A 26,030-nucleotide genomic window follows, 5' to 3' on the forward strand; every position below is an offset into this window, starting at 1 on the left:
ATAAATCCTGCTCCCACTGTCAGCGGCCCCACAGACTGCCCAAGCCTCACAACCATCCCCCACGTTCAGTGGGCCTCGTTTGGTCCTCTGCAGGTTCCCCCGCTATCAGTCCAGAGTCAGTGAGCTCTCAGTAGCTCAGGTCAGCTGTTTCTGTGGGTATCACCATCATAGTCTGGTGCGGGAGAATTGTCTGTATTCTGTCAATCATGTATTTTAATAAAACGCTGATTGGCCAGGCAGGAAGTATAGGTGGGTCAACCAGACAGGAAGTAGAGGTGATGCAATGAGAACAGGAGAATTCTGGGAAGCAGGAAGGTTCCTCTGCCACTCCTGTGCAGACCACTGAAGAGGCAGCATGTAACCTGACCAGCTGAGAAAGGTACTGAGCTGTGTGGCTAACATAGATAAGGATAATGGGGTAACAAAAGTTATAAGAACTAATAAGTAGCCTGACCTAATGGGCCAATCATTTTATAATCTTATGGAGTCTTGTGTGTGATTTTCTTTGGGATATGCCGGCTGTGGGGTACCGGGCAGGATAGAAACCCCAACAAGCCGGCCCTCATGTTACAATAGTCTTGACCCCTTTACTCATACCTTTGCTCCTCCCTCTCTTGGGCTGGTCTATGGTAGCGTGGCTCAGTGCTTCCCTGTAGATCTCTCTATCTACTTCCATCAATTGCCGGATAAAGGTTCTGTGATGACAGTTAAGGTAGTCATCAGTCTGGTTATAGGGGAAGGCCAGTTAGGCACCCTCTCCACTATTGCTTAGAGTCTTAGCTGGGGTCATCCTTGTGGATTCCTGAAAATTTCCCTAGTGCCTGGTTTCTCACTAACCCTTCAATGGATCCCTCAATCAAGGTATCTCTTTCCTTTTTTTCCCTCTCTCTCTCTTTGTCCTCCCCCCTTCTTGAGCATCTTGTTTGTTCCCTCATGTTCTCCCCCTCCTTCCCTTTCCCCTCCCCTTCCACTCTCCCCCCCACTCCCAATTTTCTCAAAAGATCTTGTCTGTTTCCCCTTCCCAGGGGGATCCATGTATGTCTCTCTTGTTACCCAATTTCTCTGAGCTCGTGGACTATAGGCTGGTTATCCTTTGCTTTATGTCTCATATCCACTTATGAGTGAGTACATAGCATGTTTGTCTATATAGGTCTGGGTTACCTCCCTCAGGATGGTTTTATCTATTTCCATCCATTTGCATGTAAATTTTAAGATGTCATTGTTTTTTATTGCTGAGTGTAAATATATCACATTTTCCATTATCCATTGTGTAAATATCCATTTCACATTATCCATATCCATTTTCACATTATCCATTGTGTAAATATATCACATTTTCTTTATCCATCCTTCAGTTGAGGGGCACCTTGGGTATTTCCAGGTTCTGGCTATTACAAATATTGCTGCTATGAACACAGTTAGGCAAATGTCCTTGTGGTATGAGTGTGCATCCTTTGGGCATATGCCCAAGAATGGTATTGCTGGGTCTTGAGGTAGATTGATTCTCAATATTCTGAGAAATGGCTACACTGATCTTTAAAGTTGCTCTACAAGTTTTCACTCCCACCAGCAATGGAGGAGTATTCCCCTTACTCCACATCCTCTCCAGTATAAGCTATCATTGGTGTTTTTTATCATAGCCATTCTGATTAGTGTAAGATGGTATCTCAGAGTTGTTTTGATTTGCATTTCCCTAATGGCTAAGGATGTTGAGCAATTCCTTATATGTCTTTTAGCCATTAGCAATTCTTCTGTTGAGAATTCTCTGTTTAGATTTGTACCCCATTTTTATTGGATTATTTGATAATTTGATATGTAGTTTCTTGGGTTCTTTATATATTTTGGAGATCAGCCCTCTGCCCAATGTGGGGTTAGTGAATATCTTTTCCTATTCTGTAGGGTGTCATTTTGTCTTGTTGACCATGTCCTCTGCCTTAAAGAACTTCTCAGTTTCAGGGGGTCCTTTTTTAATTGTTACTCTCAGTGTCTGTGCTATTGGTATTGTATTTAGGAAGTGGTCTCCTGTGCCCATGCATTCAAGACTACTTCCCACTTTCTCTTTAGTGAGGTTCAATGTGGCTGGATATATGTTGAGGTCTTTGATCCATTTGGACTTAAGTTTTGTGCATGGTGATAGATACGGATCTATTTGCATTCTTCTACATGTTGATATCCAGTTATGCCAGCACCATTTGTTGAAGATGCTTTCTTTTTTCCATTGTATAATTTTAGCTTCTTTGTCAAAAATCAGGTGCTCAGAGATGTGTGGATTAATATCAGGGTCTTTGATTCGATTCCATTGGTTCGCCTGTCTGTTTTTATGCCAATACCAAGCTGTTTTCATAACTGTAGTTCTATAAGAAATAGAGTTTGATGTCAGGGATGGTGATGTTTCTTTATTGTAGAGGATTGTTTTGGCTATTCTGGGTTTTTTATTTTTTCATATGAAATTGAGTATTGTTCTTTCAAGGTCTGTGAACAATTGTGGTGGGATTTTGATGGGGATTGCTTTGGATGTGTAAATTGCTTCTCTTTCCCATTTTCTTCGTCCTCCCTCAGACTCTCTTAACTTGTGTCTGTTCTTTGTGATTTTATTCTCTAGTGTATAATCTTTGCTATTTGAAACTTAAGTCTCAGGGGCAATAGATTGAAGGTAGTTTTTAATCATCATTGCCTTCCCCATAGTTTAATTCACACACACACACACACACACACACACACACACACACACACACACACACAAGACTCAGTGTTGAGTCTGGACTTATAATTCCTATTAGCATAAGGTTAGTACACGGTCATAGTAAGTAGGTGCATAAGATCCAGACGGGACCATTATTTCAGATCAAAAGATTCCAGAATAGTTGAGGAATAGGGGCAATTTTTTGATTCCTTTCTACCAACAGAATCTGCCCCATGAGACCTATGGGCAAGAGCAACCACATCAGAGAGGAAGCCAGCTGGTGGCAGTGTCCAGTAGTGCATCTGGATGCATCTGCAGGGATCTGGGCGAGCCATGTCCATATCAACGCATTTTGCAAACATGGATGTTTCTGGTTTTGCTGGACTCAGAGACACTGTATTCCTCATCCTGATGGAGAAGGAAAGCAAACTGCAGCACTTCTGGGCCCTGATCCAGTCCCACAGGCTGTTGAGTCCTGAATCTACAGCTAGCAGAGCTTAGGTTCTAAGAAGATTTTACCAGTTTCGCCAGGAAAGCACGGGGACAAGATATTCATCATTTTAAGGTTTTTAAAAAAATCTTAATATTAGTTTTCTGTATCAGAAAACATTAGAGGTTCCCCCCTGTCCCTCATAGACACCATCAGGTCCTTTATAGTAAGCATTGCGGTATTTTCCCATGTACCTCTTCTCACCCCATTTCTTGCTATACCTGATGCAGTGTGCATGCTGTACTTATAGTTGGTATGCTATCCTGTCAGGAACTACTAAAAGTGAAAGGCCTGAAGCATGCCCAGTAGGGGTACAGTTCTTTCCTAATACTTGAGGTTGATGTTCATCTGGATCTGAGGGTGCAGAATCTATGGTGGGGAGGGCCAGCTGGATAAAGGGTTTGAGTACTTAGAAAAGATTTACTGGCAGTTGCAAGGAAGTGAATATGGCATATCTTGGTGCCTTAAATAAAATTCAACGAATAAGGATGTCGTGTTTCAGTAGATAAAAGAGGAGGAAATGGCCAGTGGAGAGAGCGCTCAGTTCGTGAAGTACCTGCTGTGCTGTCACAGGAGCAGAATTTAGATCTCCGGAGTGCAAACGGCAGGTTAGGCCTCGCAGTGTATGCTTGCAACCGGTCTTCAGGGTGGAATACAGAGAAAGACCCCTGAAGCTAGCTGGCCAGCCGGCCTACCCAAATCGTTTCTGTAAGAAAACAAGGTCCCAACAGAAAATAAGGCAGCAGTCGTGAAAAGACCCTGACTACATATTTATGTGCACACGCATGCATTCCACGCATCAGAGGTACACACACATGGAGGGGTAAAATTCCCTCATAAGATGGAAAGGACGCAAGGTGAGACTGCAGAAATTTGAAGAAACAACTCCAGCGTGGGGTTGTTCTTAGTCAAGAATAGAATCTGCCTTGTGGGAAACTGAGTCATTGCTACAACTTAAAATTTCCTTACAGAATGTTAGAGAAGTACCCCCAAGAGGAGTAAGTCTGGAGAAATTCTGATACGTGTTGAAGATGCACAGTAGAAAAGCTATGTTTAAATAGTGGAAGATTCTGAAAATCAAGTCAGGATGCTAAGAAAGATAAAAGTGGCCCACGCCAAATATCTCTGTCTCAAATCAGTTGAAAATTAAAAGCTTTGTCTTTTTTTAAGACTTTGAAATGAGTTTTTAAAGCAGTAAACACTTTAATTCTAGCTTGAGAGAACCTGTAATGTCACAGCAAAATGAAACGGAATATGAAAATTCCCATGCCCCCACATATAACCCTCCCCACTGTCAGTCAGCTGCAAGACAGCCGTGGGGTCTGCTCACTCCGCCTGCACCAGTTTATAACGGGACTTACTCCTGGGCAGCACTTGGAGTGGATTTGGACAAATACTTGTTTTTTGACTAATCTATTCAAATCCTTTACCCATTTTTAAATTCTTAATTAAAAATAAGTAACCTTGGTACTTGATTTAAAAGAGAAATCTCTAGTTTTTAAGTAATTTATCTATAGTTAATGATAATTCCGCCCACCTTTAATTGCTGTGTACAAATGGTTAGCTATCCTTGTTTTTATAGTGATAATGGGAAACATTAGAATCCTGCGATTGAACGTGGATCTTGATGTAGCTGTTTTGTTGAAGCAGTGTGGGTAAAATAACTTCAGGAATATAAATGTGAGCCAAAGAAAGCACGTGTTTTCATAGGACTGGTATTTCCCCATCTGTCTTCATTTGATATTAATCAAAACATAGTGCTGGCCGTTTCGTTTTTAGGAGGCAGAGATATGACTGTGCACATTCAGCGCTCGCTTCATAGGCAGCAAAGAGTGAGAGAAAACTCTTCTGTAGAGGCCAGGGGGTGGTGGGGCACTCAGAGCTTTGGATGGAAACTGTATCCCTGCTCTGTGGGTGCTGTGCTCTGGGCTCAGGGGCCGGCTGTTTCTAGTAGGCACACGGTCTCCTGATAGAGAAGAACAGTTGTACCTCCCTCCTGTTTCCGCCCGTGCGGTGTCTGGTTCCTTGTTTGGCTGCCTGACAAACGGGGATATAACCTGCTTCACTGGTAAGTCCTGTGCACCACAGAGACCCTCTTAGTCACCGCACACTCGATTCTTCTCAGCTGCCGCTTCCCAAAAGCCTCCAAGCAGCATAGAACCAGCTCAACAGGCCCCAGGGTTTGATCGGCTTATTAATTATAAATGTGTTCTTCAAATCCCCCCTGAGCGTTTGGGCCTGGATTCTGCCTGATACTGGTTCCTCATTTAATTCCACTGTGGTCTTCTCGTGTATTTGCCAAGGATGTCTGATGACCCAGAAAGTGGTCCCTCTGGGTCTAGACTGCATAGCATCTGAAAATGGAGTGCATTTGCTGGCACTGAGGGTGCCACCTGCTGCCACCTGCTGCTGTAGTGTCTACTGTGACGGTGTTTCCCTTTGGAGCTCTGTAAGTTATTAAGGAGCATATTTTGATGTTCTGTATTTATACTAAAGATTATTATATCTTATAGAGTATTGACTCCTCCCTAATGGAGCTCCTGCCTACCCCTCTCACCACCCCCAATATCTTCTGTTACTCTAAAGTCTGCTTTATCTGAAGGTTAGGGTTGGGGTTAGCAACCCTCACTTTCTTTTGATTGTCTTGGCACGGCATGCCTTTTTATATCCGTTTTTCTTCTGTGGGGAAGGAGAGTGAGACAAGATCTCATCCCGTATTTCACAGTAGCCTCAACATCTTTCCTTTCTTCAACCACTCAAGCGCTAGGATTGTAAGCAAGTGGCCCCATGATTGGCTCTTCTATTTATGGCCAATCTATATGTGTTTTTCTAAAGTGGGTTTCTTCTGGGTTTGAAAACCAGTAGTCTCGGTGACTGAGAGTATTTATCACTCTTGCAAGTGAACCAGGTTTGACTCCTAGCACCCCATGGCAGCTCACAACCATCTGTAGCTCCAGTTCCAGGGGGTCAGATGCCTTCTTCTCAGCTCCTCAGGCACCACACATGCATGTGCATGCATGACAGCCCCAAAACTCATACATATAAAATAAAAATAAATCTATATAAAAAGTAGAAGAGGCTTTCCATAGCCAAGACACAGTTGCCCAGGCTTTGTTTTTTGACACTGTTCTGACAGTTTCTGTCCTTCGCTGATAGATTTAGAGCATTGCTGTTCAGAGTGACTATTGATAGCACAGTTCATGCATACCATGTGTTTCTGATTTCTGTCTGTTGCTCTTGTTCCTGTGTTTCTCTCCCATCATTCTTTCATTTGAAGTTTTTGTTTGTTTGTTTGTTTTTGGAGATGGTTTTGCTGTAGCTTTGGAGCCTGTCCTGGAACTAACTCTTGTAGACCAGGCTGACCTCAAACTCATAGAGATCCTCCTGCCTCTGCCTCCTGAGTACTGGGATTAAAGGCATATGCCACCACTGCCTGGCTTCATTTTTAGTTTTAATTGAATATTTTATCTAATTTTGGTTCTCTGCTTTAAAATAACAATACCTTCCCATTTTTACTTTTTTTTAAAAAGTGATTTCTCTGGAATTTAAAATTTTTAACCCTCTTATTTCCCTTATGTGTGTATTTCTTTTTTTTTTTTATGTGTAAGTCTTAGTGTGCATGCATACCACGGCACACAAGTGGAGGTCAGAGGACAGGTCTAGAGAATGGGTTTCAGGGATAGATCACAGGTCTTCATGTTTGTATGCAAAGTGCCTTTAGTAACAGACACTCTGAACTGTGAATACATTGTTGCTAATAGTAGTTTCTGTGAACTATCACCCATAAGACCACTTAATAAGCAAAAAGTTTATATTTTACTTTGAATATCAGTTAATTTTCTCACTGCTGTGATAACATTCATGACAGAAGCAACTTTAGGAAAGGAGAGTTTCCTTTGGTGAACAGCTGGAGGGTGCAGTGGTTCCTGGCAGGCCAGGCACAGTGGCAGAAGCATGAGGCAATTGGCCACACTGCAGATCCGATACAGAGAGAGATGAAATTCTCTTGGCTTTCCCCCCTTTTATTTAGTTAAGAGCACTGGCCCATGGATGGTGTCACCCACATTCAGACTCCATCTTCCCTCCTCAGTTAAGCCTCCCTGGATATGCCCTTGTAGAGATGTGTCTCCCAGGCACTCAAAATCTCATGGGGCTGACATTCTAAACCGAATGCAGGTGCACCATCATTCAGTTATTTGTTCTGCAGGGCTTTCTGCTGGGGGCTCTGGGCGTCTGGCCTCTTTCACATTCTATTTCTGTAGAATCGTCTCTAACATTCATTTCTTCCCCGGCGTGTCTGGGGCAGCACAGTTCTTCAGTCTTTGAGTCTGGCCAAGTCTTTGTTTCTCCTTTACCTTTGAAGGATAATTTCTTAGAGTAGGGGATTCTGAGTTGGCATTTTAATGTTTTTCTCTTAACATTTTAAATAGTCTATGTTCATGTATTAGTTTGCATTTGTTCTTAGTTAAATTTAGCTGTAATTCTTTTCCCCTCTCACTTTTCCCCAAGGTTTTGTCTTTATGTTTTATCTGCTGAAATTTAAACATTATGTGTTTGTGTATGATTTTCATGTGTATTTATTTGTTCAGCATGGCATTCTATGCCTTTCCTGAGATCTATGAATTGGCATTTGATAATTTGGGGAAAATTGTTTGGTAATTTGGGGAAATCTCAGCAATTGTTTTAAATCTTACTTTTATACTGTTCTTTCATTTTCTCTTAGTATTTATGGAGAGTATGTTCTGAATGGAAATCCTTAAGACTCAATGGTTTTGTTGGTTGGTTGGTTGGGTTTGGTTTGGTTTTTTGAGACAGGGTTTCTCTGAATATCTTTTGCTGTCCTGGAACTCAGTTTGTAGATCAGGCTGGAAGTGAACTCACAGAGATTCACCTACCTCTGCCTCCTGAGTGCTAGGATTAAAGACATGCACCACGATGCTTGGCTACTACTCAGTGTTTTTTTTTTTTTTTTAGATTCTGAATTATTTCTGTATACCTACGTCTAAAATACACTTATGTTTTATATGTACCTTGTACAAAAAACATGAAGGGAATTAAATTTTTTAGCTTATTCTTTGATAATTTCATACATGTAGATAATATATTTTACCCTCTCATTAAGTTCTCTTATACACACTCATACTTGGTGAACCTTGAAGGGAAAATTTAAAGATAATCTGTTTATTTTTTCTTGTGTATATGTAGGGTGTGTGTGTGTGTGTGTGTGTGTGTGTGTGCATGCATGCATGACTGTACAGTGTACATATTTATGTGTGCATGTATGTGGAAGCCAGAGGCTGGAGTGAGGTGTCTCCCTTGATCACTCTCAACCTTAGATACTGAGGCACCATCTATCACTTGAGTCAGAGCTCACAAACTCATCATGTATAGCTAGCTTGTTCTAGGGATCCTTTGGATCTTCCTCATCCAGAGCACTGAGGTTACAGTCAGGCTGCAGGCCCACCTGGCCTTTACATGTGCACTAATGATCTGACATCCAGAACTCTTCCCGAAACGTGGGCTCTCTGCCTGTTTGTTCAGGATCCGTGTTGACTTTGCGGGTTGCTGCTCTGTCTGACCCACTCCAGTGTGCAGGCTCTTCTCAGGAAGTGCCTCCTCCAGGGGCCATGGCCTCTGGATACGACATGGCTTCCACACACAAGGACAGAGTGACAGCTTCCAGATGCTGTTAGTGACAGTGTATGCTGCTCAAAAAAACATTTGCTGTGCATGCTGTGGTGGTCTCTCTGGAACTGAAACCCATTCTTCTCAGAATAAAATGCTCCAGATTCCAGGGCAGCATTAGGTCACTGCCGCTGCAGCCCATGGAAAGCCTAATGGTTAAGAATTTTTAACTCTATTAAAATTGTGTGCAATACAATTGAGGTCAGAATCTGCTGTGTTTTAAACCAGCAATAATCCTTTCCCGCTGTGCACCTTGTCTATACAGGCTTTCTGAAAACCACTGTATTTCTGTCGCTTTCCCATGTGCTCATGGTCATCCAGTTAGTTTGTGGGTGAAGGTGAATGGGCAGGTGAAGTGACCCAAGGGAAGAAACAGCAGAGGGAGGCAAGCCAGTGTGTGCTTAGGACTGCTTCAGGTGGAGGGATGAGCCGTGGAGAGGCACGCTGTGGAGGGGCGAGCCTGGAGGGACGAGTTGTGGAGGGGCTAGTTGTGGTATAGAGAACTCATTTGCACATCACTGTAGCACCAGCTTGGATTTGCTAGCCAGTAAGTTAAAGCCCTGGGTAAACTACCATCAGGGTAGACTTGCAAAGTCACTCATTTCTAGAGCCACGGTTGGGAGACTGGAAGCCCCATAGGACGAGTGTGTGATGCCACATTATTGACTACTCAGGTACAGCAGAGTTTAAGCCCTTTCTTCCCATGCTGTCTGTGACCAATGTTAGCCACCCTCTCCCATTCTTTTTTTTCTATGTTTAACCTTGCTTGTATATTTTACCTTGCACAGGACCAGCTCTCTGCTGACATGTACAGTTTTGTGGCCAAAGAAATTGACTATGCAAACTACTTTCAAACGGTAAGGGTCCGCAAAGGCAGACGGTCATTTTCCACCAAGGCAGGATCGCAGAAAGTCTGTACGTGTCCTGGGGTGGACAGCAAAGGAAGGTGGGCATAAAAACCAGGGCCTTCTGATTGCATGATAGTATTGTGGGAAGAGGTATGGGTTTGGGGGACGGCGCTTTGCTGCTTCAGTCTCTAGGGGATTCTGCCCTCCACGTGGAGATTCGTTTCAAAACCTAAGCTTAAAACAGAACCTGGTCCCTGAGGATTATTACAGCTTAGTGAGCCCATAGCAGGACTTCTCAGCCAAGAGTGGCTTTCCCCGTTTCCTGGAGACCCTGGAAGTCTGCAGATGCCTCTGGTTGCCCGGCTCAGGAAGGCTGTGGCACTGTGTCTGTGTTAGAGACAGGAAAATGCTAGCCCTGTCAGGTGCGCAGGCTGCTCCCTACAGCAGACTGGCCCAACCCAGGAAGTCAGAGGACCCATGCTGGGAAACCCAGATTAGTGACAAACAAAGGATTTGAGAAGAATGGGAAACTATCCAATGCCTTACAAAGGCTTATTTGTTTCTGCTGAAGATTTTTGCCAAGTTCAAGGCAGGTAGATAGATAAGCAGGGATTTGTGACCTGGTGGCTGCCTCTTCTCAGTGAAAGCAGATTTAGAGTCCAGAGGCAGGATACCAGTTAACTAACTTCAGTCAGCCAATCCAGATAATTTGGATGCTGGCTCCTTGCCAGAGTAAACATAAGGATAAATAAGGAAAATCATCGACAGGTAAATCATACAAACATGGAAAAACAGTTGAGTGTACCTGTTCCCAATGTTGAAAATAAGGCTAAAACCTATGAACTTTTATTTTATGGCCAAGGCAATGATGGGATAAGAATCGAAATGAATCAGAGGGAATAGCAGGCAAGCAGACAGATCTGAGAAGTTTAAACTACTCAGTGGTGTCCAGTGGGGGATCAGCTGTGGCACTTTCCCCGCATTATTAGGCGTACAGACTTTTGCAGCCCCCACTGCAACACACGTACCTACAAAAGAACTGGTAAGAATCACTTCCAATATGGAACAGCTGGTTCAAAGCATAGTTGAGAAGTTGCATTGATGAATTTTCTGTTGCTGCAGTCAAACACCATGCCCCAAAACAGCTCTTAGAAGGGAGGGTTTGTTTGGGACATATGGTACCAGACAGACCAGGCAGGCCTGGAGGCCCGAGAAGGAAGCTGCAAGCTCACATCTCAAACACAAACAGGAAGCAGAGACAGCAAACTGAGTAGGCAAGGCTTTTTACTCTCCAAACCTCCCCCCAGTGACATATTTCCTCCAGAAAGGCCCGCCACCTGAACCCCACTCCCCGAAAGAGCAGCACCATCCGGGGACCAAGTGCTCAAGTCCCAGAGACGATGGGGACCATTTCTCACTCGGGCCACCACAGTAGTTTATTTTCAAATGCGTTCCATTGGTTTGACCTAGGAAATTCTTAATCTGCAGCCGCCGAAGCCAATGAAATCACCGGCAGCCAGGCTTTGTCAGGCTGTCCCTGGCCGTCACGCGCTGTTTTCTCAGGCCCTGGGTTCCCACACTAGTGCTGCCATTGTTCACACTCCGTGCCAGACTTTTACTTAGTTTTGGAAAGATGGAAAGTCAGACAACAAATGAAGTCACCGTTGGCTCGTGAGTTTTCCTTGGCCCGAAGCAACGTTGCAGTCATCTCTTTAATGGCTAGGATGGCAAGGGGCACACCTTGATGGACTTTGTCCCTGAGGTCCCGGTATGATAGCCAAAGGCTTTTAACTTCCCAGTGTGTCTGAAGGAGTAGAGCCACGTGCTCTCTGACCACAAGCAGGGTCAGCGGACTCACAGAAATCAGTGCGCACACAGGATACATGAACTTGTGTGTATCCTGGGCAGATGAACCTTAGCATGGGTTTTCCCCTTACATTCACGATCGTTGCATCTTTCATTGCTACCTTTAGCTTTCAGGATGGGCTGCCAGGTGACTTCAGGTGATCTAAAGCAAGCTCTGGAAGCCAGGCTCCAGCTCAAATAGATTCCCCCATTCCTTCCTGATTCTTCTACCTCCCAAATTTCCACCTGGAGTGACCCCTTTGCCCTACTGGCTGAAGCACATTGTCACTGGAGGAGGCTGAGGACAATCCTTCCTGTTCCCTCCACCGGCGAGCGCTGTCATACAGAAAGGATGCCACTGTCGAAGACTGCTTGCCTTTTTCTTCTTGTGTTTTCTCAGCTGATAGAAGTGCAAGCTGAGTACCACAGGAAGTCCTTGACACTGCTGCAGGCTGTGTTACCTCAGATCAAGGCACAGCAGGGTAAGTGTAAGCTTCCCTAAGAGCTGAGAGGGTGGGGAGCCTGCTTGCTTTGTGGGTGAGACCAGCTCCCCACCTGGGCTCTCCTGGGAGCACTCATGTTTAGAAGAGCCGGTAGATCTCCCTGAGCTGGTGATCCCCAGTGACCTAAAGCTGAGCTCATCCCTCCATATCACCCACCAGAGGGGAAGAGCTGGGTATGTGTGGTACTGACGCCCGTGGTACCGGCACAGCTGTCTCCATGCCTTTCCATTTTCCACTAAGCTGCAAAAATGAATGCTCATCTGGGCCCTCTCTTTGGTACTCTGTGTAGAATCCGGGAAAGGGGAGAAAGAGTCTGGCATGCGTGGCCTTGGGAAGCTGCTAACTGACTCCTTTCTTGCTCACCTCTCCCCAGAGGCCTGGGTGGAGAAGCCTTCCTTTGGGAAGCCCCTGGAGGAGCACCTCATGATCAGTGGCCGTGAGATTGCCTTCCCGATAGAGGCGTGTGTAACGATGCTGCTGGAGTGTGGGATGCAGGAAGAGGTAGGCACAAAGCAGCCATGCCCACCCCGCAGCTGGTCTGTTCTTTCAAGAGGCAGGGTCCTCAAGAGCTTCTCTCCTCTAGCATTCCCCACCCTTGATCCCCAAGTCAAGGCATTCTGTGATACGGGCAATACCATCTCTGCAGATACTAATAGACACCACATTCTCTTGGGAACCCTCACTTTCACAGAGAGAACAGGACTATGGGAGGCTGACGTCTGCCCACAAGAACTGTATGACACAGTGTAGACATCCCTTCTTCATATTTAATGTAGTTTGGTGATTTGAACAATCTGCTGCTGCTTTTGCTAGTATTAACCTTACTGCCTCCTTTCCTTCCTCCTCGCCTTCTTCCTCCTCCTTTCCCACTTCTTCCTTTCTCTCTTTCCTTCTCTCCCTCCTCCTCTTCTATCTAATTCTCTTTCTCCTTCGCCTCCCGTCTCCTTTCTCCTCTCCCCCCTCCTGCTCCTCCTCCTTTTTCTTGCTAAGTTTCTGATTTTCAGAGTAGCGATCTCACCCGTTTGCATCTGGTCCTTCTGAACAGATCCTCACAATTCGACTGATTGTGACATTAGGGGTTTTTTAAAAGCCGCGTATAAGGAAGGGCTGTGAGGAATTGATGGTGATCGTTGTTGGTCTTGCCTAGTCAGTCATTTGTTTGGTTTCATCTACAGGCTCTCTTAACATCTTTATCCCATCTTCCTTTAGCCTGATGGGCTCAGTATTAGTTACTAAGCAAAATATAGACATGGGATGGGGGTTATAAATTTACTGGAAGAGATGAGTCTAGCATCTATCCAATAAGGATGATTAGTCTAAGTCAGGCTGTCTTCTTTAACTGATGCAAAGCCGGGTAGGACAACTAAGGGCTGAGGAAGAGAGGGAAGGTAGCACTGTGCATATCTGTGTTGACTGGTGTGTGTGTGTGTGTGTGTGTGTGTGTGTGTGTGTGTGCGCGCACACACCAGACCTATTCTTCATAGTAAAATTTAAAGAGCTCACGAACCAAGGCGCTGGCTGCTTATGAAGGAGGACTATTATCTTCCTTAGGGTTGCTGTTGCTGCGATGAAACACCATGACTAAAAAACAAGTTGGCAAGGAAAGGGTTTGTTTTGCTGCTCATCACTGATGGAAGTCAGGACAGGAACTCAAATAGGGCAGGATCCCAGAACCAGCAGCTGATGCAGAGACCATGGAGGAGGGAGCTGCTTCCTGGCTTGCTTCCTCTGGCTTGCTCAGCCCACCTTTTATAGAACTCAGGACTACCGGTCCAGGGATGGCACCACACATCATGGGCTGGGCCCTCCCTTATTGATCACTAAAGGAGAAAATGCCTTATAGTTGGAGTTCATGGAGGCATTTCCTCAGCTGAGGCTCCTTTCTCTTTGATGACTCTAGCTTGTGTCAAGTTGACGCACAAAACCAGCTAGTACAACTATGAAACTTCTGAACATCCTGATCACTGCTATACCAGGGGCTAGGAAAACCACACTAGGCAACAAACTTGTGTCCAAGTCAGGACTGAAGTACGTAAATATAGGTGATTTAGCTTGAGAAGGGCAGTTATATGATGGCTATGATGAAGAATATGGGAGCTCCATTTTGGATGAAGATACAGTTGTTGATGAGTTAGAGAATCCAATGAAAGAAGGCAGCCTTACTGTTGTACCATGGTTGTGTTCCTTCCCTGAACACTGGTTTCCTATAGTGTCTGTGTTGAGAACAGATAATGGTATATTGTGTAAAAGACGTGAAGCAAGAGCTTATAATGAGAAGAAACTACAAAGCATTCAGTGGAAGATTTTTCAGGTTCTTTTTGAAGAACCCATTGCATCTTACAAAGAAGAAATTGTGCATTAGCTATCCAGTAATGAGCCAGAAGAGCTGGAATATTATATCAGCCAAATCTCAAAATGGATTGAACAATGGGTCAGACGTCATAACTCTCAACTCACAGACAGGCCAACCGGACCTGGTAGTGGACACCTTTAATTCCAAATCTCGGGAGGCAGAGACTAGTCTACATAGTGAGTTGTAGGCCAGCCAGGGCTACATAGTGAGACTCTGTCTCAAAGGGTGGGGGGATGCACTCCTACAATACAGCCATCACTTATCACTCAGTTCACTTAAGAGAAATTGCCCAAGGATCAGGAGAAGAAAGCTAGTTTGTAGTTCTAGCTACTGCCTGGATATTTTTCTTCATGAGAACATTTAAACAAGCTCAGGTATGACTATAAAATACTAGAGATTAAGACTGAAAAATGTCATCTTTTAAATTTAATCTACAAAATGTAAGTGATCCCTTAATATTGGAAAACTAAAGATAAAACACATAAACTTTAAAGGGGGGAAAGAAAACAGTAACTCTGGAGCTGGGGAGATGACTCAGTCCTTAAGTTCCTGCTATGCAAGCATGAGGACAAGGACTGGAACCTCCAGCACCCAGGTGAAGAAATGGGTGCAGCTGTACACTCCTGTAACTCCAGTGCAGGGTGGATGGGGGCAGAGCTGGATTTCTGCGGTTTACTAGATTCCTTCCTAGCCACAGACCTGTGAGTTCCAGCCATAGCAAGAGACCCCTTTGCAAGGAACTAAGACAGAGAGCAATAGGGGAAATGTCCTTCTCTGGCATCCTCATGTGGACACCTGCCCACATGCATCCACTACCCATACACACCAATAAATATGGGGGCTTTGTTTATGGCTTTATATTGTTAAAACTTTGTTACAGTTTTCATAGTCAGTGAAAAAACAAAGAAGGGTTTCCTTGGTCCCCAAGAACGTCTGATGGGGGAGGTTAACTGGGCTTGTCTTGCCAGACATCTCTCTCTTTCTCCCTCCCTCCTTCTCTCTGTCTCTCTGTCTCTGTCTCCCTCCCTTCCTCCCTCCTTTCCTTCCTCCCTCCCTCCCTCCCTCCCTCTTTCCCTCCTTCCCTCCCTCTACCCCCCCTTCCTTTTTTGAGGCAGGCTCTCACCCTATTGCCCAAGCTGCTATGGAACTTGCTATACAGCTTTGGCTATTTCTTTTAATTACAGAAAAACTTACACATAAAACAGTAAGTGTTTTCCCTAGCCACTTTGTATCACCTCCACCTCCATTTGCTGCCCCTAAACCTTGCCTTGGGTATTTAGAAGCAAATCTTATCTGCCATAGTCTTATTATATGTTGCAAGTAACAACACTTGGTTAGCATCGTCAAGAACCTAACCAGCATCAATTGGTGAACTGGCCTTTGATATTTCCTGTCTCATCCTCACTTCTCTGGTGTCTGCCCTTCCTGGGACATTCTTCCTCTAGACAACCATCCCCCCCCCCAGTTTTTGCCTTTTTTATATTCTGCATCACCTCCTTTCTTTCACTAACAAATATGATTAGATTTTTTTTTTTTGAGCCTAGAAAAGATTATCTCCTTGCAGCCCAGGGCAGCCTCCCATTCCTTTCTTAATCCATTGGTTTTTTTTGTTTTGTTTTGTTTTGTTTTCTTATGAAACCCAATTCCAAAACCAGTCAGCATTCACTGCCCATGTGCACACCACTGGGTGTGTGCACACCACTGGGCGTGTGCACACCACTGTTCACTCTGTACTCTTCTTGTGGTGTTACGTTTTATTGCTGTGACAAGACACCATGGTCAAGGCATTTTATATAAAAGAAAGCATTTAATTTAGGGCTGACAGTTTCAGAGGGCTCGAGTCCATGCTGGTGGAGCAAAGGTATGGCGGCAGGAACAGCTGAGAGCTCACATCTTGATCCTCAAGTAGGAAATAAAGAGTACTAACTGAGAATGGCATGAATCTTTTGAAACCTCAAAGCTCACCCCCAGTGACAAGCTCCCTCCAATCCTTCCCTAACAGTTTTAGCAGCTGGGAACTAAGTATCCAAGCATATGAGCCTCTGGGGGCACTCTCATTCAAAGACCACAGTCCCTGTCCTGTGGCTCAAACTGCCCCCACTCATCTTCCCAGGGGGCCAAGTCCAGTGAGCAGCCCCAGCCTTGTTTACCACACTGCCTGATACAGCCTCTGTAGCTGTCCCACAGCCTGGCCCATGGGACCCCAATATCCCTGCTGAACACAGGCCTCTGCCCCCCTCAGTTATAGTCATCTACTTCTCTATCTGTACCTCAGCTTCTCTGAGGAGTCCTCTCAGGGATCCACTCTCTCTCAGCTATGCTTCAGCCTCTGTGTGATTCTCTCCTACATGCAGCCTCCATTATGCCTTTGTTGCCGTTTTCCAGCATGTCTTGAAAAGTCCTCTGATACCTTTGCATTGAACTAACTAGCTACATTCATAATCTTCCTTTAATGAAACAGTCTTTGCTGTTAGGCAGCCAGCCCTACCTGCTTATTCCCCTCTATCTGTCGGTTCGCCTCTATCCATACCAGTCATCCGGTGGATGCCCAAGCATGGATAGCCCAAACCCTGCATTGCTTTGTGCCTTCCTATGCCTGCACGCACACTTGTAAGAAAGTTAAATTTATAAATTAGGCACAATCAGAAGCTGTATTAGTTAATTTCTGGTTAACTGATAAAACACCATCACTAAAGCCAAGAAAGAAGAGGGATGAGAGTCCATGGTGGGCAGGCAGAGCAGGCACGGTGGCACAGGCGGGAAGCTGAGAGCTTGCATCTGTAACGGCAAATGTAAAGCCGTTCAATGTAAAGAGAGCAAACCAGAAGTGTCATGAGGCTCGGAACCCAGCTCTGCTGGCATATTTCCTCCAGCAAAGCACCTCCTAAACCTCCCCAAACAGTGCTGCCAACTGGGGACCACATGTTCAAGTGCTTAAGCTTATGGGGACCTTTATCATTTAAATCCCCATGAAGATTAATAGTAACCAATAATAAAATAGAATGGTTCTAACAACACATTCTATTTTAAATATAGTAAATTCAGTAAAAGAATCTGAAGTCTGTGAGCGACTCCTTTCTAGAAATTCCTGTTTAGTATTTCCAGACTGCAAATGGCTGTGAATACCTCATGCTGTGGAAAATGAAAAATGTAAGTAGGGCAGGAACCATGGAGTTTAATAGCTTGAGTCCTCCTCTGTTGTGTTATCCATCCCTAACAGTACTGGCCCTTCCTGTGTGGCCACGGCATGGTTATAAGATGTCAGCCAATCTTTTTGTGTGCTCTATAGTGTGATGTCCTTGTCACGACAGCCCAATGGACACATTTGCCCAAGCTCCTTAGCATAGCTTCCTCACACCTAGGCCAGTGAGTTCTAGACATCTGCTTGTCTCACATCCTCCACTGAGAAAGGAGCTAGCCAACCCTACAGCTCGAAATCTCCATCCTAGACTGGGAATGTTTTCTTCAGAAGCAATGTGGAGGTCTGGGCTGCCATGAAACCTGAGAGGAGGGAGGGTCACCTTCCCAGCTTGCTTTTCAGTCTGTGGGGCACTTAAGGAGGCAGAGTGGAAAGCCAAAAGACTCCATACTTCTACAGCCCTGTGCCTGGAGCTTCCTTCTCAGCTCTGGCCTGCATTTATCTTCTCTTCCAAACACGCCTGTCCACCTCAGTTTTACTTTTTAATGTGAGGCTGTTCATATGGCCCTAAGTGGTAGTAATACCAAAATAATGAATAATGGAACCTGAAGCATGGCAGGCCACCAACATGTTCCTTTCTTCTCAAGACACAGGAGCTGTTTATTTCGCTTGGTGTCTCCCAGTGTGTATTCATGTACACACATACACACGCATCCCGTAGACCTCAACCTGTGGGTTGCAACCTCCTTCAGGGATCAAATGACCTTTTCACAGGGGCCACCTAAGACTACCAGAAAACACGGGGATTTACATTACAATTCATAACAGTAGCAAAACTACTGAATGAAAATAGAAATTTTCAGTAGCAAATGAAAATTTGATGGATGGGGGTCACCACAACATGAGGAACTATATTAAAGGATCACAGCTTTAGGAAGGTTGAGAACCACTGCCATAGACATTTGTTTGCCCAGGTTATTAGACCTGCGTGTCTGGAAGCTCTCAGGTAGATTCTCCAAGATGTTTACTTTAAGTGTAAAAAAGACACCTGAGAGTCCAAGGTTCACATCCCCAGTAAGTCAGTGCAGCGAGCTTCCAGGCAGTGAGCTGCTGCACCGAGAGCAGCATGGTGGACTCACGAGTTGCTTAAGTCTGGAGGAGACACCTAGGAACAGGCAGCTGCATCATCAGAACGTGGCCCTAGTTGAGATGCTGAAGAAGGGGTGGTCCAGAAGGAAGAGCAGGTAGACTTTCCAGCTCTCTGTTTTTCTCCTATCCCTCTGAGTTGCTGGCCACACTCTAACCCCGCCATCCTATTGGTAGGGCCTCTTCCGGGTAGCCCCCTCGGCCTCCAAGCTGAAGAAGCTGAAAGCTGCCCTGGACTGCTGTGTGGTGGATGTGCAGGAATACTCGGCAGACCCCCACGCCATTGCAGGTGGGTACCCTCCCCCTCTGAGCCAGGGTTCACAGGAAACGGGTGAGCATGGACAGTGTGTGGCTCCATGTCAGGAACAATGGCTTCAGACGTCCACGTAGGGCCCCCTTTCAGGCCTTGTTCTGATCACTGATGGAAGACTACCTTATTAGTCCGGTGAAGGCGAGGCAATGTGGAAAATAAGTTGCAGGGCTATGTAATTTTCAACTCAGGTACCCTCGAAGCCTGGCAACTATTCACGTGGGAAACCACTATTTGATCATGTGTGGGTCAAGGAGTCATGGCCACTTGGAGTAGTGTAGGCTAATGCATTTTGTCCTACTGTGGTGTAACAGCTTACTGTATTTATGCCCAGGGGCTTTGAAGTCTTATCTTCGAGAGTTGCCCGAACCTCTTATGACCTTTGAACTCTATGAGGAATGGATCCAAGCTTCCAAGTGAGTACCTTATATTGAATTGCATGTGGGTTAGGACTTTGAGGATACATTCATCTGTTGGTATCTGTGGACCATTGGATACTTAGGTTCTTTTTCCAAAGCAGCCAGTATAGTGTTTTCATAGAACCTCATGTGCACTTTAAGCCATCCATAGATTACTTATAAAGCCTAGTGCCACGTAAGTAGTTGCTGTGCCGCATTGCTTGTAGGTTCTCTGAAGTATGAAAGCCTGTGGTCTCAGATAAGCACCTGCGCTCTTTGCTTTCCATCATGCAGCATCATGTTCCCAAAAAGGTTCGCAAAGAATGCAGAGTGTAACTCTGTTTGAGAAGTTACTGATGGCTCATTGAAGGGCAGAGGCAGTGCCTCGTGTTCTGAGGCAATTAAGCTGATAGGGCTACTCTGACTACTAGGGAAGATGGGTATATTGCTGAATGAAAAAGACAAGTTAATAAGAACACAAGAGGGGTGTGTGTGTGTGTGTGTGTGTGTGTGTGTGTGTTAATTATTCCATTATTTGAGGTTCTAATGTAATTACATCATTTTCCCCTTCCCTTTCCTTCCTCTAAGTATATTTTTAAAGATGGAATTTTAGAAGTGGCCCTATGTGTACATTAAAGAAGTTTCTGGAAAGGCCCAACTAGACAATAGCAGTGATTTCTTTTTAGCAGAAAGAGCAAGAAAAGAATAGTCTTGAGGTATTTGCCCATATCTGTTACAGAGATATTTTAGCCACAGTGAGTTAGTAACACTGAGGCATACCATGTGGGCAGTAGATACAACCATGCTCTCTGAAGACTGGGCCAAAGGAGCAGAATTAGCAGGCCAGCAGTCAGTGCCGCAACTATCTTAAAATACAAATGACCATGTGTAGTGAGGATGTAGACAATATGGGGACAGGAGGATTGGCCCCAGAGCCAGCATGGTGGAGAGCAGAGTGAAGAGTATGCGGGTAGCAGAGAAGAGGTGGGAGAAGCTTTTAGGAGAGAAGGTTGGGAGCAAAGGTGCCTACAGATGGAAAGAATTCCTAGTAATCTCTGGTCATGGGACTTGGTCATCCAAGGCATCCAGCTGAGCCTCTCAGAAAGAACACCAGAGGCTGTATCAAGGGTCATCATCTCTTTCAATCAAGTGAATCGTCATTCTTTTTAATTGATATATAATCTACAAGGTTTTAGGGTATGCTGTGATGTGTCAGTAAGTGGGAATATTGTTCAGTGGTCAAGCCAGGGTCATCGTTAGTGTACTCATCACCTCAAAGGTGCATTGCTCATTAGTTTTCCATTCCTTAAAATCCTGGGAGCTCAAAGATAACCAGTTCACCTTAAGGTGAAGGCATGATTATCAAGCTAGAGAAGGCAGTCTCAAGTACATTGCTAGCACTGTTTGTTTTCCAAAGCAGAATAGAGTTATGCTATGGTGAACACATGGTCCATAGGTTTTACTGTGAAGGGGGGGTCTCTGATTCCATGGTGAGGTTAATAAGTGGTACCATCTGTTGAATGCTTTTTAGAGGCTTGCCATTGTTCTAAGCGCATAATCATTTTTGAACCATCTAATTTTCATAGCTTTCTGAAGTGGGCTAGGCTGTTTCCCTCCCTTGTAAATGAGGACTCTAAGGTGAGGAGTGAGGCTGGGGCAGCAAGTTACTTGCCAGCTAACACGAGAGTGAGAAATCGAATCAAATGAGCCAAGTCCTATATTGTAGGATGCTGCTTGTTTGTTCCCAGCTGTCCATCCCCAAAATAACAACACAGAAACTGTATTAATTACATCACTGCTTGGCCTATTAGCTCTAGCTTTTTATTAGCTAACTCTTACATCTTAATTTAACCCATTTCTATTAATCTGTATATCGCCACTTGACTGTGGCTTACCAGCAAGGTTCCGGCTCATCTGTCATGTCTCTCCAACTCTGCTTTCGTTCTCCCAGCATTCAGTTTAGTTTTCCCTGCCTAGCTCTACTCTACCCTATCATGGGCCAAGGCAGGTTCTTTGTTCATTAACCATTAAAAGCAACACATATATAGAAGGACGTCCCACACCAGTCCTAGAGTTCATGCATGCAGCCATTGCATCTGATGCCTTTGCAAAACAAAACAGGGATTCTAGTGAGAAACAAGAGCATATCCTTTGACAGAGACTGCCCCTGTCTTTCTCCTGGATAGAGAAGAGCTCTCGATGAGAATCTAGAGAGAGGAAGGGCAGCTGAGAGTGGCACTGGGGGTGTTGCAAGACATGCCGGTCCCCATCATTTTAAAAGGCAGTGTGTTTTAAAATAAAGGAGTGGTCCTGATGACTCCCGGGCGCTGAACCATAGAAACGCAAGGACTTGTTTCTGTGCCTGGATGATAAGCATTTCTAATGCCAAAGATTCATGGGGAGTGGTGGAGTCTGCCTTCCATGGTCTCATCATCTTAAGAAACACCTTTTCCCTGCTGTCCGAGTGCATCAGATTCTCTTGGTACACTTTCAAAAGATACCAGGATCTGATCCTGCTTCTTGGAGATCTGGATTGAACTGCCTGGGATCCTATGTTTTCATGCCCCACAGGCAGCTGAGAGGATAACCTTGGCCCTGTGAAGAGGCTAGGTGTCATGCAGGACAGCACTCAGCTGCACTCAGAATGCAGCACTCCAGGCTGATGAGCATATGTAGACAAATCTGGGGGTGCTTAGGACATTCAAGACCCAGGTGGGCCACGAAAGAGAGGAGGCCAGATTCCAGATCATGACTGGTGCTAGAGAGGCCGTTCTTTGCAGTGAGGACAGTTAATGCAGTGACTCACAACTGGTCACAGAGACCATAATTAGTGCCTGTTAAGGGCTGGGCCTATGTCTGTGCCAAACCTGCTCCACAAAGCTCAGGAACATTAAAGGAGGAGGAGAAGTAAGAGCTGGACGTCGTGGAGGCGGCACTGTGAAATGCTGGCTTCTGGACAGGACGTGGCCCTTGGACTTAACACTCACTGCAGTTATGGCTAACTGTACGAGAAAGACCTCACAAGACTAAGACAGCAGGACAGCATTCCAGCAGGCTGAACTAACTGAACTCAGTGGATTACATACTAATAAAAGCAGAAGCCATGACGATGGGAGGGAAACATGCTAGAAGGGGTCCCAGGGGAGTAGGATGCAGAGGTTGAGATAGATGGGATCCAGATGTATAGTGTATGTGTATGAAATAATGAAAATATAAATAAAATACACTTTTAGAAACAAGGTGCAGACTTACTGGGACCAAGGAGGTGACTTTGGGAACCTGGTAAAATTAAGTACCTCCATGGTAGAGCATGCAGAGATGGAGGAGGACGCAGGGTTCCGGGGCTAGGAGACCATCCTCAGGACAGATGCTCTGGAGGAGGGGGAGGATGCAGGGTTCCGAGGCTAGGAGACCATCCTCAGGACAGATGCTCTGGAGGGGGAGGACGCAGGGTTCCGAGGCTAGGAGACCATCCTCAGGACAGATGCTCTGGAGGGGGAGGACGCAGGGTTCCGAGGCTAGGAGACCATCCTCAGGACAGATGCTCTGGAGGAGGGGGAGGACGCAGGGTTCCGGGGCTAGGAGACCATCCTCAGGACAGATGCTCTGGAGGAGGGGGAGGATGCAGGGTTCCGAGGCTAGGAGACCATCCTCAGGACAGATGCTCTGGAGAAGGACGCAGGGTTCCGAGGCTAGGAGACCATCCTCAGGACAGATGCTCTGGAGAAGGACGCAGGGTTCCGGGGCTAGGAGACCATCCTCAGGACAGATGCTCTGGAGGGGGAGGACGCAGGGTTCCGGGGCTAGGAGACCATCCTCAGGACAGATGCTCTGGAGAAGGGGGAAGATGCGGGGTTCTGAGGCTAGGAGACCATCCTCAGGACAGATGCTCTGGCTGACTCCTCTGATGGGTTGCTCTCTGACACCTCCGCCTCACAGATACCTTCTGCCTCACTTTAAATGTCAGCTCCGCAGAGGAGCCTTCCCGGGCATCCTTCTTCCCTTTGCCCTGTTGCTTTTGCACTAGAGAAAGTACGAATGCCTCAGGTTGTTGATATAGCTGATAGGTTAAGAACTCTGAGGGCTTCTTCCCAGCCTAAAGGGCTGTTCCTGGCACAGAGGGACTCATTCTAATATATGTCTGTTGACTTACATTCCTTGAAAGGTCGGGTAGCATCTGCCCTTTGCCAAAAGACAAATTCAGTTTAAAAATCTAACAACTTTCCTTTTCCATTTGATTAACTGAGCAGCACTTGATTCCACGAGGCAGAATGAGTTCTTCCAGTGAATTCATCAGGACGGGTTGACTTTACAGGCAGAAAAGCCCCAAGAAACAGAAACAACAAAACGTAATTGTTTTAAAGGGACTCCTTAGGGGGCGAGGCAGAAGGGGATGGCCCTGTAGGCTCAGAGACACTGGGCCTGGTTCCTGCAAGACTCCTGTTTTAGGGAACTAGTCCCGACCTTACTAGTTCACTTTGATTGTGTGGCTTTAGCACAGTGGCCCCATGACAGCTTGGTCTGTTCTGCCAGGCCCAGTGCTGTCCGCACAAAGAGGTGACCTCCCACAGACTGCACTGTCACCTTCAGAGAAGTAGGAGATGGAAGAGGACATGGGGCCGTGCACAGAAAGTGCCTACACCAGGGACAGAGGGACAGCAGTGGTGGCGGCAGCTGCAATGCCAGTCTTTCATGTCTATTGAGACATCAGTCAGCAGTGGGGTTGGGGGAGACGGGAACACTTGGGTCACATTCTGGTTTAGACTGTTCGCACCAGCTCTGTGAGGCAGGTGTCGCTAACCAAAGTCAGAGTTTCCACCACACCAGGGAGCAGAAGGGCTGCTTCATAGCTTCCCAATCCAGGCCCACTCTGACTAGGCATTGCATAAATACGTTCTGTTCCTTTCTGTTCATAAATGGAGCTTTTAGCTGAAGGGTCTTGTAGAGGTTGCTTGCCTCTATCCCAAGGCAGAAATGAGGGGCACAGAGAATTTGTCTCACTTTGGTCGAGATCAGCACGAGGACCCTAGGGGCACCTGGCAATGACATGTAAAGGTGAGGGTATATATATATATATATATATATATATATATATATATATAGAGAGAGAGAGAGAGAGAGAGAGAGAGAGAGAGAGAGAGAATATGTGTGTGTGTGTGTGTGTGTGTGTGTGTGTGTATATATATATATATATATATATATATATATATATATATATATATATATATATATATATTTGGAGAGAGAAAGAGAGAGTGTGTGTAAATAGCTAGTGGGAATGATCCACTCACTGAAGTTAAGTTTTGAAAGGTTGGATTTATTTATGTCTGTGTAACTTACGTTGTTTGTTGAGCATTTATGCCAGATATGGAGAGATTTAATATGCAGCAAGGTTGAAGTGTACGGCAGGGTCAGATTCTCCCAACCGGTGGCCTGTGTTCTCCCGACAGCACCAAAGCCCTGTGCTCCACAATCGTCTGGCCTCTTAACCTCACTGTTCGCCTGTTCTATTTGTTCACCTAAGACCTGTGATCCATGCAGATGAAGTTTTGTTGAAGTAGAGTAGGGCAGGACTGAAGGAGAAAGTTGAAGGGGAAGTTTTAACAGCCACAGGAACTTAATTATAATCATTTGCAGTGATTGAAAATGTCCAGTGCCCATGACAGCGACTGATGAAAAAGACTGGTGATCAGTGTTACGCCAGTTTGTGTTCAACCAATGACTTTTCCTGTCCATTTCCCAGTATTCAGGAGCAAGACAAGAGACTCCAGGCTCTCTGGAACGCTTGTGAGAAGTTGCCCAAGGCCAATCATAACAACATCCGGTAAGAGGGGAGTGGAGAAAGTGGATTGGGCTTGCGCAAGCCCAGCTAACCCGTTCCCTGGATAAAGATCGTGGAACCTAGCATGCATGGGCACCTTATGGGATCCATGGTACAGTTCGCATGCCTGTCCATTTTAAGCTTCAAACAGCCTGTGAGATACGGCAGGGGCAAGTTGATAGGTTTTGCTGCTAAGGAAAGGGTCAGAAGCCACATGTCATCAGGGGCTATCCAACAGCCATTGGCTAACTCTATGTAGCTTTCCATTTTGTGAAGAACAAGGAATATTGCACACCCTCTTAAAGTGTTTGAGATTGGCGAATGTCTAGCTGACCTAGTCTGGAGCCAAAGGAGGCAGATGTGACCTTGCGTTAGTCACAGGTAGGGTGGTGAGGGAGTGACTTCCACTCCTCTGTCTTTTCCAGGGACCACTTCTCTGCTGCAGATCCTTCCCCGCCCTTGGCTTCTCCTTCTTGCCTTGCCTGTTTCTCTCTTGCTTGCCTCCTCTCCTCCCTGTTTCTCAGGGTGCAGATTTTCAGCTTCAGCTTCTGCTTCCATCTGCCTGACAATTTCTGTTTCCCTGTTAAAAATCCTTAGAGCACCGCTGTGATATTCCTCAAAGCACTAAACCCCAAATTACCACAGGATGTGGCAGCTCCACTTCAGAGCGTCAGCCCAAAGAAACCGAAAGCAGAGACTAGATATGTCTGCACCCCCATTCACCGCAGCGAGAGTCACAGCAGCCAAAGTGGAAATAACCTAAGTGTCCCTAGACAGATAAATGGATAAATCCGATATGGTGGGCACAC

General features: G+C 45.6%; 1 protein-coding gene and 1 pseudogene across 6 annotated transcripts in view; both read left to right on the forward strand.

The window, feature by feature from the left end:
* Nucleotides 1-26,030, forward strand: part of Arhgap44 (Rho GTPase activating protein 44) — a 176,893-nt gene that overhangs the window by 127,241 nt on the left and 23,622 nt on the right. For all 6 annotated transcript variants that reach the window (XM_087910520.1, XM_048448261.3, XM_048448259.3 and 3 more), the window contains 6 exons: nt 9,647-9,715; nt 11,952-12,033; nt 12,428-12,555; nt 18,870-18,981; nt 19,337-19,418; nt 25,144-25,224. In XM_087910520.1, coding sequence (XP_087766646.1) covers nt 9,647-9,715; nt 11,952-12,033; nt 12,428-12,555; nt 18,870-18,981; nt 19,337-19,418; nt 25,144-25,224 — 554 coding nt within the window. The remainder of the gene's footprint in view (nt 1-9,646; nt 9,716-11,951; nt 12,034-12,427; nt 12,556-18,869; nt 18,982-19,336; nt 19,419-25,143; nt 25,225-26,030) is intronic.
* LOC148120929 (adenylate kinase isoenzyme 6 pseudogene) lies at nt 13,994-14,548 on the forward strand (annotated as a pseudogene).

Source organism: Myodes glareolus, chromosome 9 (genome assembly GCF_982192425.1).
Source record: "Myodes glareolus chromosome 9, mMyoGla1.1, whole genome shotgun sequence".
NCBI classification, from domain to species: domain Eukaryota; kingdom Metazoa; phylum Chordata; class Mammalia; order Rodentia; family Cricetidae; genus Myodes; species Myodes glareolus.